The sequence below is a fragment of the Bombus flavifrons genome, chromosome 3, assembly GCF_040668555.2.
Source record: "Bombus flavifrons isolate JBK064 chromosome 3, iyBomFlav1_principal, whole genome shotgun sequence".
Taxonomy (NCBI): Eukaryota; Metazoa; Arthropoda; class Insecta; order Hymenoptera; family Apidae; genus Bombus; species Bombus flavifrons.
Window position 1 is genome coordinate 7193638 of NC_138444.1, and position 13849 is coordinate 7207486.

At 40.5% G+C, this 13849-nt stretch overlaps 1 protein-coding gene across 1 annotated transcript; it reads left to right on the top strand.

The window, feature by feature from the left end:
- Positions 1-8798: 8798 nt before the first annotated feature.
- Positions 8799-13560, top strand: LOC138178025 (uncharacterized). The gene is made up of 5 exons (XM_069109427.1): positions 8799-8924; positions 9436-9666; positions 10186-10455; positions 11492-11582; positions 12221-13560. The coding sequence occupies exons 1-5, from the start codon at positions 8799-8801 to the stop codon at positions 13558-13560; spliced, it is 2058 nt and encodes a 685-aa protein (XP_068965528.1).
- Positions 13561-13849: the final 289 nt, after the last annotated feature.

A 13849-nucleotide genomic window follows, 5' to 3' on the forward strand; every position in this document is an offset into this window, starting at 1 on the left:
AAGAACGGACACTTTCGTAGATACTATCAGAATTAACGGACTAATAGTCGGTACTGAAACCAGTTACAATAATGTCTGCAATTGCGAAGATTATGAATCATATGTTCATATTATTTTCCTCCACGAAAAGAATCCTATGTCAAGTTAAAAATACAAAAAGAATTACGAGCCATATACTTCTTTATATTTTACAAAGAAATTCTAATACCGAGCCATAAATATCAACAAGTCCATACATTGAAATTACTTCATTCCTTTAACGATCCACTGACAATTTCATCAGTTTACCAAAAGTTACAAATATTGAACCAATAATATAAAAAAGCCACAATTTTCTTTTCAAATGAGTTGCAACGATACTTAATTACAATTGGGTCGCGAAACGAGCTAGGAATTATTAAGCGATCCAACAGCGTCCTTCTGTACTTAAGGGGGAATCGCGGCAACTCTTCAATTCCGAGGACACGCTCACCTCGGCAGATATGTTTGCGTCGTGGGTTCAGGTTCGATCGAAGCGTAACGGGCCGTTGTCTTGGATGCGGGTACCTGGGGTTGGAGGCAAAGGGATGGAGAAGGTAGGAAGTAGGAGGATTCTACGAGGGACACCCCCTTAAAGCGCCGCGGAACCAGCTGATTGCGAGCTCGTTGCGACCTATGATCCCGTGCAATCACATTGTAAGCCCAGTGTCTCATCTTCTCTAGCTTGATAATTCTAGTTGTCGTATTTTACTCACAGACACATTATCTACATTCGTTTGCAGTTGGACTCCGTTTACCTGAACATATTCAGAGATTCATACTTATATAATATATATATGTCATACTTATGTAATAGATAAGTTCACCAATGCTTCTCGCTATCTATTATTTCTTGTTGATATAACAGAACTCTACGTTCAAACAAGTGGATTCAATCAACGGGAATTTGTTTAACGAAATAGTAACTAAAATTTCGTTGCAGTAAATAATACCTGGATAAACGAAATGACACTGTAACAATAATATTTGGATAAATGACAGAACAGGCTACAGAATACAGAACAGAACAGTATGTAAAACAGTATATAATAGTATGTAAAAATGGGCTATCTGTAGACTGTCCCTATCGAAGATTAAAATATCAAATATTTTCAAATTTATTTCACTATCATTATATCATTATCAAATACTTTTCTTCTCCACTCTTTCGCTAGCCACTCGGAAGTCGAACCAATCAATTCCATTCTTTGAAAATTCCTTAATATTAATACTAAAAAATATCAAAGAATTATCCCCAATAGATTTGATCAGTTTGCTTCCTCTACGATTCGCGTGTCAGGCGACGAAAGCTGAGAAAAATCCCTTAAATGGAGCAGAAAATCGCAAGGGATCTCGTCTCAAGCTGCGCTCTGCAATTCGTTCTGATAAAATCCCGATGAAGCGGTTGACGACAAACGCGCTTGCAACCTCAAATAAAACGGCTATCGAACGATCTGTGGCCGCTTGTTCCATCGGAGTCGGATACCGGAAAAGCTTCACAGTCCGCGTCGCGTCGAAACCATCGAGTAAAACATCAATAGCCCGAAATCGAGGGGGCCCCAATTCCGGAGCACGAGCAATAAAGCCTGTGTTACGGGCGAGAGAGTGGTGGTTGCACGGTGATCGATCCTTCGGCAGGTCGAGAGGGGTTGCTGTCTACAATTAGGCACCCTGTGGCACACGGTTAAGCCAACAGAGCCGATTGGTCGAGAATGGCCACTCCTCTAGGCGTTTCCTGATGCCGACCAGGACTAACCACGACGTGCACACCATCCACCAGCGGCAACGTGCTGACTCCAGCTAGTACGCACCCGAGTGGAGGCGCCTCAGTTCACGTAGCGACACCGTGTCGCACGCATCGACACGTACAATCTCACGCGTACCAATAAAAAATCGCCTACACCTTCTCCAAACTCGTGTATAATCATTCGACTATTATTTATACATGATCTCTCCCGTTGGAAAAATTTGCGGCTAAGGGTTGCAATTGTTGGAGTATCAGTGAATCTGTTCCGATGCTCTCTGTGCATTTATCTGAATTTAGACGATGACGAAGGGACGAAGTTAGTTTCGGGTGATAGGTTGATGAGAAACCTTGGTTAGCAGAAGTGAAGTGTCCTAGACAGACGAAGATCGGGGACTGTTGTGAATATAGAAGTTCTGCCACCGGTGCGACGTCATCTAGGAAGCAGCTACGACTATGGTGGTACTGTAAGTATTTCAAGTGCTTTCTTTTTCTTTTATTGTAAAGGGTAGATAGTACTAGGTAAATAAAGAGACAAGTTATTGGCTTTTGACGCCAGGCTTTCGATAGTAATGATAGAGAAAAATAGGGATGATAGAGGATCCGTGTTATCAATATTGTATTGCGAAGGATCTATCATTTTCATCGCTCAACAACAGCCTGATATTCGATGTTCCTGAAGCACAGGAGGTCTCTAAAACTTTTTCCTGCTGAAAATTGAAAGAATCTAGCGCCTAGCCGAAATTTAGGGAGGACTAACGAAAGTCAGGCTAAACTTGTAGTGATAATTCAAAAGTTCGGAGCAGGTGGCGACCATTTCAGCATCGATTTCTCTTCCTGGACGAGCAGCGAGATTTCCCTAGTATCTAATCAGTGGGCGTTCTGCGGGTTTCTCATTGGTGTGTGGGCGTTATCACGAGTTCCGATTGGCTGATGGGTATTCTAGAGTTCTCTGGCGCACATACATGCGCACTTCGTAACGCCGTAAACCGAGTCCTGAAATCATGCAAACCTAATAACGGTTGCCATTTGCCAATATTACAATGAGCGCTATTTTGCAGTTTCATAAATATACCAGTTTAAATTTGCAACTTTCAATTTTCCACCATTTTACGAACTTATCCTTCCGATGTTTCTATCGCTTAAAATACGCAAGATACGCTCCAATACTTTGCACTGCATTTAATATCCAACAGATACGTTAAGCTAAGCACATTCTTCATCTAAAATTATTTAAGTAAGACGATTACGCGATCAAATATAAAATTATTCGATCTTTGAAAGGGATGATCGAATCTTCGAACGTGTATCTTCTATTTGTGAAAGCCCGATTACAGATGCAGCTGTGGCTCGCTATTGATCACGGCCCAACACCTCGAAGACAGATTAAACGAATGTCCGCGAGTAAAACGATCTGCCTTTATCTCGAATCTGAAGAACGTCCTCTCCCTGTCCGCCGCGGTGAAGAACTCTTTGAACCCACTCCCTGTCTCCACTCTCTTCTCTCATCCACGCTCAGCCAGCATCCTTTTATACGGTGGCAACCGAATGGAAGCTGACAGTTTACCAGGTATTAATTATGCTCGTCTGTCGAGGGTAACACTCTCTCTCGGGACCCCTTTTCACTTGACTCGAGTTTTAAATCTAAATCACTTTTTGACTATTTTCCTCTCGGTAGCCTCGATAAGAGACTTAATTTCGATAATAAAACTTAGAAACTAGCTTTAAAAATTCATCTTTAAAATTCGTCATCTTCTTAAAACAAACATTTTCAAAACAAAGAGCGTAAACATAAGGCAATATGAGCGAGAAACGTGAGTCACTAACTCAACAAGAATTACACGCACGTAGGTCGAACCTTTCGATTTTATTACATCGGAAGTATTATAGAAAGGCAAACTACGCTGTCATAATGACGAATACAAATTGCTCAGTGATTCGTGACAACTGCATCATCGTGATTTATTTTTTGTTCCATTTTTCTTTTTCTTTTTTCACTTTTATTTCTTTCACGGACAACCGCGAAGCGTCTGTCACGACGACGGGGCGCGAGAAATCGGGAAGAATGAAATAGCGGCCAGGGGGGGGAACGAAGAAAAGGAAGGTGGCTCGATAAAACTCGATGAACCTCAATGAAACGCGATAGAACCAAACAAAACCGGTCCAGCTGGATTTTTGTAAGTCAGGTTTTTTGCCGATTCCCCCATGCTCTCTTCCAGAGTAAATCGAGAGGAAGAAGATACGAAATAAAAGGAGGAAAAGGTAGAGACGAAACGACGCGAGGGAATTCGAGCGTTTAGATACTCCAAAAGAGGAACGCGTGGGGGACTGGCATTGTGCTCCTGAAAAACTATTCCATGCCAATTACCTGACGCGTGATTAATCTCCCTTTATTTATCAATCAGTTTGCCGCCGCTTCAAATTCGGTATTCTTTTGAAAACCTTATAAAGCCTTCGTATCACGCTTTAACCGCGATGCGACGAGTCAATTAGGATAAATGAAAAGTCCAGAAGAAAAGTAATAGCGTAATCAAAAACGAGATGCTACATATTTTGAAAAATTTATACTCCGCTTGAGCTTCGTAAAAAAACACTTTTTCAGATAGATACGATTAGTAGAACATCTTGAGAGATTGTTTCTATCGAAACAAATTAAAGTTCCAATATATAGGTATCATCCTTAAACGATTGGAATTACAAGTGTGTTTTTCAAAGAGAACACTGGAGGTGTGCCATTATTTATCTCGTTATTGGAAAAAATACACTTGTGCCACTTCTCCATTGAAATCCTCAATTTCATCTACATTTTAACTTCATTCGCTGATTCTCTATTTACTCGAACTGAAACGTAGGCAAATTCTGACATAGAAGATGTAAAGAAAGGAAATTTATGAGCATACGAATTTCAAGCGTGCGGTGCAGGAGTTAAACTTTTCCCGTTAGTAACGGAATACGCGCGTAGTATGTACTTCTCTACTATGTAATAATCTGAGTAAATATTCTACGCTCTACCTACGCGATGTCTTCGCAAATGTAACTACGCGAACTGAAGGAAAGATCGAAGCTTCTTAGGTCGTTGCCTATCGTGTCGTCTATTTTCAAACTTACAAGCAATCAGAGTTCAAAGTCCTCATAAGCTATACACATAGCGCAACGATTCATTCAAATGAATATATCTATAACATATCTAATACACATTTGATATCTTCAAATAAGTGCATACCTAACGTCAGTAAACTTTTTTAAGAAATTCGCACTCTATAATCTATCCACTTTTCTCGTAAACTACCCTACGCGTCTCGTAAACCTAAAACCACAATGAAGAAAGAAACTTCACAGTTCGCTACACGGGTTTGCGGCAAGGCCGGAATCGAAGTCAGCGAAGATGCCGCGAGAGAATTAACTCGTTTAGACGCAATCTCGGGGGACGATCCCCAGCGAGGCGCGAGACTAGTCTCGCGGTCCATCGAGGGGAAGAGAAATCTCGGCTTTCGTCGCGGCGAGACTCGCGTGATATTTTAGTGGACTCGCGGTATCAGTCTTAATATCTGAAATTCTGAAGGCGCCCATACCGACCGGAACGAGGATATAGTCTCTTCTCTTTCTCTTCTTTCTTTTTTTTTTTCTTTTATTTTCTCGTCTTCTGTGGAAGAAAGAAAGAAAGGGTGAGGAGAGAAGGACCCGCGGCGGCCGCGAGTGTATGCGTCGCTGACACCAGCTCGAGGCCTCTTCGAACCGCGGGACAATCTCCTCGCAGCATCGTCCGCCGATGTATCATCTTACGCCGGTGCTAAAGGCGATGACTTTATCACCGATCCGGGCAATCATTCACCTAGGCCGGCTCACTCTTCGTTTCTCCCTCGAGCGTTCTCCTTCTCCTCTGCCTCTTGTCTCGTGTCCCTTCTCGCTTTTCTCACAGGACACGAGGCGCGTCCACGTAACGTACTGGCGAACGCTTTGCGTGCCGAGCCTGCCTTCCTCGACTTCTCTTTGCCCAAGCTGGGATAACGGATCGGCCGGTCAGGCGAAATGCTCGCGTGAAATTATCGCCTCGAATTCGCGCCCGTTCGAATCCGACGGTGCAACGAGGTAGCCGTTTGCTCCGCGAATTAAACTCTCCACTGCCATACAGATTCTTCGTTGTTGCCTTCGATCTTTCTTGTTTTGGCGAGAAGAATCTCGCGTTTGGTCGCGGTTTTACGCTTCGATATTGTGGTCTGCCCTGGTGCCTCCGTGACCATTGCGGGGTGGTTTTTGTTAGGACAAAGCAGCATTATTTGGCGAACATATCGAGGATAGAGAGACTTTGTTGCTAGCGATGGAGTGGAATTATTATATCTGTGGTGGATCTTCGATTCGAGAGGTGGAAGACGATATTGGTTCTTTTACGCCAATAGTGCGGACGTGCAAGTCGGTACATTGCAGAAATTGAACGTAAAGCAAGTACATGATTGTAGAAGTATCGTGTCAAGATTCTAGTACAGCCACTATACAGCGGATCTTTATGAATTATTGAGGAATTTAAACGTGTAAAAATATCCAGAATGTATATAATATGCGAAACAATGCTCCGAACAATTAGAGAATCGCTTCCGTGTTGCCTTTTTAAATCTCAGTTTTTATTTTTCTACAGCTTTCTAATGGTAAGGTCAAGGATTGAAAATACTACGAAATTGTTGACAAGATGATTTTACAGCAGAATGATTACCAAAATCGATTAGAGAAAATGTGCATCCTAACGGCGAGTTTGCTGCAGTCTAAAATTGAAATTTGATCGAGATCCATCGTAGAGCTTTCACGATGCTTTGAAGCGTGGACCCACGTGAGGCGCGAGCAAACTTCGTCGAGAGTAGGTGTTCGAAGATCGTAAACGTCCGCGTACGAACTCGACTCGATAAAACCCACGGAAACTGTGTGCACGCAGCTAACGCGTAACCTGTACGCTGTACAAATATCGTAGGAGGCGTGCGAGGACCTTCCCGAGTGGCCCCTTGAACTCGATCATACGAGATCGAGAGTCGAGGAATATAGATTTTCATTACTCCATATACCTTCGAGAACTCTATAATTCAACGAGCTTTCCAGATTCCAATTGATAACTATAAGATTTACAACTACAAGCCGCGACATATACATATATATGTAGTATGCATATAATGTCCATGTGAACGATTTAGATTTTTCACATTTATCATAGCAGGAAGTACATCATTTGGTTGCAACATATAATTTCTATGAAAGGATAAAGATCGTTCGTTGGATATTTTTCAGTATTCTTCAACCAAAGAGCTGAAATTGGGCGTGAAAATTTGGTATACGTATTGCCTCCATCGACTTATAAGCTTTCACAAGCTTGTAAATTTAATGAATTTTCCTAACTTTTGCTGAACTGGCGCTTAGTCAGTATGAAAGACACGTTGAAGTCACATCTCAATAAAGCGAGGCGCACCGGCTTGTTCACAGTTCCGTTTGTAACTTTAGATAGCAGGTTATCCTGGTAGAACGTAGGCGAGCAAAGCGTCTTCTATGGTTGTCTTCATGGTCAATGACACCTGACCGCCGATATTTATAACATTGTTGTACGAGCAACGCCTATTTCGCGTCAAACCGAAACCTTCTGCTTTCCCTCGAAACGCACGATAATTTACGCTCGAGCATCCCCGAACCAACCTGCGCGGATATACCGCGCGATAAACCGATCGGGTCCAATAAGCGTTACCTGCGACATTCTTCGTCTTTGAAAAGGCATAAGTACGAAGACGAAGGGACACGAACGAATACTGAAAAGAAATTCCTGAATTCCCTTGTAAATTGAATAAAAATCATCCAAAACACGTGTAAAGTGTTTAGTTAGCATCGTTCAATCGTAGAAAAGCAAATCTGCTCAAATTACGTGATTTCTGATTTTATAAATATTGTGAACATTATATGTAATACAAGTTTCGAGACACTCTGGAAATGTTAGAAATCGCTCGAGCGTAGAGAAACGCTTGAAGTAGCCTTCGTAAAGAATTGATACTTTATATAACTAACTTGAAGCCAGAAAAGAGAACACGAGGAACATAAGCTTATCGCGTGACCTATCGTGACAAGTGACGGCTTGCAGATCGTTTTCGTGCAGCTTAATGTCGACGCAGATCATAACCGTGCACTTTAATGTCAACGAGAGAAAGGCAGAAGCTGTTGTTGCGTGACGTGACACCAGCTAATACTTATGCGAGAATTTATGCAGAAACGTTGATCGCTTTCTTCGCTAGTTAGGTTTCTACGCTAACGATTACGGAGAACGTTCCGATAGCTCTTTAATTTCGTAACAGTACGTCATATCGCGAATCTAGAGAAATCATTATTCGCTGGGAAAAGTATAAAAAATGTGAGACACTATCGATTTACAAAAGATCCTTAACCTGTCTCCTATTCGACGTAATTCACTTCTCAATTCCATTCACGATCAATCGTGATTATTCGACGCAACTAATGGCTGAACATCTTAGCCCTCAGCGATTTATCACAATTTATACAATTTTCAAAAATATGAACAAAGTATGTAAAAAAGGTGGACACGATCGTGAACGTCTGTTTAACCGAGATTCACTGATCATAAAGATGAGAGGGTTGAAGAAAATGGCTAGTTAAAGGAACGAAGAATTCGTACGTATGCGCAATGCGACGAGGATCGATCTTTTTCTTCGCGATCGAGAATCGCTCGCGACGGATATAAGGATTCCGGAAAGCCAGTGAACGTGCTCCTTGTCAGGCCACCCACGGGCTCCCATAAGTATGGCGCGAGCTACGGCCAGCTACGTGCCATAAATCGGGATTTTATCTCGAAGCTGCCGGTCTCTTGCTACGCCAGCGATTGCGTAATCCTAAATTGGACCTCGAGTTCGATGCAACGAAATTCGGGTTCCAAAGGACCTCAAGGTCGACCTCGTTTCTACGAAGGGAGATCATTTTCTCGAGCTCGAGACATCGATTCTTTCAATAGTACTATGCCAATATCATAACTACGATAATCTATACTAATCTATGCAATATGGAATTGCATTTGTTGTGTAGGAGTCGCGTTGGGTCGCCGACGATGTCAGCGACTGTTGCCGGCAACCAGCAACAGCAACATCCTCATCAAGAGTGGGATATCAACGACTCGAATGTACCAAAGGTGACTATTTTGTATCTTTAATCATCAAAACTCATTATTCTCTTAAGGATATTTAAAAGTTTTACCGCGCGCAATACATTATTCATTCGGGTAATTTCCGTGCAGCGTCTCGGGAATGTCCAAAGGTTTGAGAATTTCGATGATCATATCTCTCAATTTCCCCAATTTCGTAACAAATACAGCCACTAAATGTTAGATGACATATCTAGTATACAATACGATATGGCATACAGTAGGATTCAGTCTTCCAGAGAATCGATGCAAAACAAATGAATAATTAAAACTATAAATATAAACTATAAATGTTTTTTGTTTTATATCATTTCATTGAATTATGCACGAATGTGATAATAGAAATATAACGAAATGGATCATACCTAATTCAACAAAATAATATAAAACAGAAATTGTTGTTCTATTATCACCTTATGAAACGAAAGAAATTTTTTGGACAACCTAATATCTTTAGCCTATTGAAATAATATTTCGATATGTTTCGAATTAATTGCAGGTAGTAGAATACGATCCCTGGTGCGAATGGGCTGATGGTCACGTAAGAAGGGTTTATGGACCTGAATGTGAAGAAGCGAGAAGACACGCGTCTGGATGGGCGATGAGAAATACGAACAATCACAACGTGAGCATCTTGAAAAAATCCTGCCTTGGTGTTTTGATCTGTTCGCAAGAATGCATACTACCTGGCGGTGGAAGGGTTCACCTTCGACCGGCGATTTGTGACAAGGTAAGGAAACCGAAATTATTGGAAGGCAATCTTTGGAAGAGAAATATCCTTCTCCTAATGATTCACGATATATATTTCTTCCTCTTTCATTAATCGCTTAACCTGCCTAATTACTAAACCGTTAAGAAATAATTTAAAAATATTTAATATTCAGTATCAAATTCAAAATAATTTATACTCGTTCGATACTCTAGGATAAACGATTATATCGTGAAAATCATTGAGAAGATGTATTACGAAACCCTTAAAAGACCAAAACACTCGGCAAACAGATTTAATATAATTTACATTAAAAAAACAAAGTACTTAATATCATCAAGCTTAGGTTAATTTATATTCATACGATATTTGAGAATAAATGACTAAAATAGCGAAGATCAGTGAGAAGATTTACATATTACAAAATCCTTAAATAACCAAGATATTTAATATCTTCGACCAATTTTAAACTATTTTAGATTCATTTGATATTAAAGGGTGAATGCTTTATAATATGCGAAAATAAAAATAAATTTTTAGGCGAGAAAAAAGCAACAAGGAAAGCCATGCCCGAACAGACAATGCACGGGTCGGTTGGAGATACTTTCATGCCGTGGCCATTGCGGTTATCCAGTGACGCATTTCTGGCGGCATACCGAGCACGCGATATTTTTTCAAGCCAAAGGACAACACGATCATCCGCGACCGGAAGCGAAATCTACGTCCGAAGCGAGGCGAAGCGTGGGTGCTGGCAGAAGGGTGCGCGGTTTGGCGGTTCTTCTGGCGAACGAGGCTGCTTTAGGGTCTAAAGTATATTTACGAATAATTTATTTACCGATTTTATTTACGAATATTACTTTATCAAATGAAATTATGATTCGCAAATACCATTTTATTATGAATATATTTTATTTATCAAAATTCCTCGTTATTTCAAATACCGAGCCTAATCGTGACACTTAAATGAAATATTAAGTGGTACAAATAAATAGTAGAATCATTATATGTTTGAAGAAGTATAATGCTCCAATTCATGGAAACGATACTTGTCATTCCAAAAAACTTGAATTGTAAATTTGATTCGGGTCAGGGAAAACCTTTCTTTCGAATGCACATCGACCATTGCGCAAATTTTATCGGAACAATTCACGTTGTGCAATGTACGACATAATAATAGAAAATGTTCTGTGAGAATTTCTAGTAATCGAAACTTAGAAGACTTCTTGGTGTTTCTAACGGATATGTAGGAAATATATAAAAGCGGTATAATGTTTCTTAAGAGTATCTCTAATTCACGTCTTAACTTTTCCCAGTCGTAATTTCTTTAATTTCCGGGACCATTGGTCTTTCAATTACAATACCGGGTAATACTCAGACTTTGACCGGAAAGAGTTAATATTTCACACTATTCCGATCTCTATCGTATTCAAATCGACGCCATTTTTATCAACGAACGACAATCTGTACGTTAGTATACACATATACATACATATATATATCATTGCACTAATGCAATACATTAAAATCGATGTTTTCTGCGATTCGTCACTGAATTTCATATTTTCACATAAATAGGAAGCACTTCTCTCAAATATCGTGACCATAGTAAACTCTACTCGGAACATAGATACCAATACCGGAATATAGATACCAATATATATCGATAAAAATACGTTCGGAATATTCGAACGCTCAAACGAATGAATGGTTAGTTATATATAACAGACTTACCGAGACAGGTAGCTGGGACAAATAACAGATTAGAATAATGTAAAGATAGGCTGATCCTCTCCTTCTTTCGACTTCTTTGATGCGAGTAACGTATAAATTCTTGTGTTTTTTTCAGTTAATGTCACTGCGGGGTACGAAAAGACCAAACTCGGAAGCGATCGAACCGCCAAGAACAACACAACCACCACCACTGATACCGGATAAAGGTTAACAACCGTATTATTTCAAAATACTGTTATCACACTCGTTCCGTGTTACGTTAGACACTTCGTTAATGGATTTGCGTAACTGTTTCAAGGAGATCCGATCAAAAAATTCACCTTCGAAACCAATTTCGTGAAGCAGCGTAGAACGTTTGCCGCAATCGCTTTCGCGCCAATAGTAGCTTCTTTTTCCGCTAGGCGACGCCACGTCCCATAATATTGCGCTCGTAAATTTAAATTGCAAACTCGGAGACTATTCTTTAAACATCAGGATACTCTTGTTATTTTTATAACAAGAGAAACATTTCGGATACTTTTCATTTATGAGCAGATACAATTATAATATCAATATTATTGTTCAAGGAGAGAAAGATCCATAAGACGAGCATTCTCTAAATATGCTAATTATTTTTCCACTTTTTTTTTCTCTCAGTGAGTACAATGTATCTGTTTCTAGAAAAACATTGTTTCTCGATACGATTTCAAATATCATTACTTAACAAATAAGAATTAAAAAGTTTTGGATGATTTTATAGTTATAAGTCGCAGCATACATTTATCATAGACCTATAAACTCTTTTTTTATTTTTAATATCTACATTTTTATTCCTGCGAAACGATAATATTCTCTTCTCTTTCAGGATATTCCTGTTCCTGTCCTCCATTTGAATGTATGTGTGGTCTACAGACCAACGCCTCGGCTTATCAACAATCTCATCATCATCAGACAGCTATGTATCCTCAACAAACAGCCTCAAACGACACCCCCTACTGGCTCCAAGACACCGTGCCAGCCCAAGAGAACGCTCTCGGGTACAATCTTTCCAATCAGATACCCCAAGAAGCCACCTACCCCGACTTTCCTCCGTTTACCGGAGAACTGCTCCAACCAGAAGAGATCTTCCAGCTGGATCAGCCCCTAAGACCAGAATTCAACATGAATTCTCAAGAAGTAGCCAGATCACCACCCACTTTACTAGATCTTGGAAGTGGTACCATTAAATACGAGGTGAAACAGCATCAGGATCAAGCTTATTGGAATCAGTTTCTCAGCGAAGATTCCAGCAGTAGTCATTTGAGCATGCCTCAAGACGACAGACTTCAATTTCCTGGTTTTGAGACAGATAAAGACTCCAATGGTTTCTGTGTCAAGAGACCCGTAAACCATTTCATCTCCAACAAGGAAATGAGTCAGAATCATCACCTGAGCAATCCATTAAACTTTCAAGATTACCAACGACAGCATAACCACAAGAATTTCGTGGATGGAACGGTGAAGAACGATCAAGAGAGCAATTATTGGACTCAAAACCACCAGGATGACCGTCTCGCCTTTCCTGGATTCGATCCTCAGAAAGAAGAGGATTTGTTACCTTCTAGAAGAAACCTGAACTGTTTTCCCAAAGAAAATTGTCAACCAGGACTAATGGACAGGGGGAATTATAACGTTTACCCAAAAAAAGAAAATGGAATGGTTGATCCTGTTCGTCCTAGTCGCAGCCCCATGGAGAATAAACATTACTCTTACGATGGTTATAATCATATGTTCGAGCAGTCAGATGCGAAGAATCAATTAACCAGTCGACCAAATCAAAACGCGAGTCGAATGGTCCTCGATGAAAGACTGCAGAACAATTACGGTCGTGAGACGAATCCAGATTCGACTGAAAGATTATTTCCGGATTCAAATGGTATGGAGGCAGCTATGCCAACGCAGAACAGTCCAGAACCTTTCTTTTATCCCAGTAATGATCGTTGCCATTACACTTGCGAGGTACTTGACACGCGGCTACCTCAAATGACCATGAATCCCACAGTTACACAATCGAGTATAAATAACTATGGTGATGTTAGTGAATTGGATTTACCTCCCTTCGTCGATTACACGCTCGTAGGAATGCTGTGCTCCACGGAAGAAGACACGTCGAACTTACTACCTGGCTGCCCCCAGAACTCACAGAGCTACGTTCCCCATCATTAGATCCTCCCGACCACCGTCTTCATTTGTATTATAAATACGAAGTATATGATAGTTGCAGCTTGAACACGCGAGTGTCGTGCAGTTTTGTTTTCCATCCCTCGTCGAGTTCTTCATCCTGTCATATTATAAAGTTGATTTTGCGATTCTGAGAGATCAGACTCGACAAAAACATTGTAACTCTAACGAGACAAAGATCTTCTTACGTTGAACTAGAATTTCGAATTGTTATTTAACTGAAGGAAATAAAGAAATTTTTGTTAACAGGAGACTCTTGGTTTAGAAAAGGACA

Coding starts and splice junctions, on each gene's coding strand:
- LOC138178025 (XM_069109427.1), top strand. CDS start 8,799: ATGGAATTGCATTTGTTGTGTAGGAGTCGCGTTGGGTCGCCGACGATG. Junction 9,667..10,185: donor GACCGGCGATTTGTGACAAG/GTAAGGAAACCG, acceptor ATAAATTTTTAG/GCGAGAAAAAAGCAACAAGG. Junction 10,456..11,491: donor AGGCTGCTTTAGGGTCTAAA/GTATATTTACGA, acceptor TGTTTTTTTCAG/TTAATGTCACTGCGGGGTAC.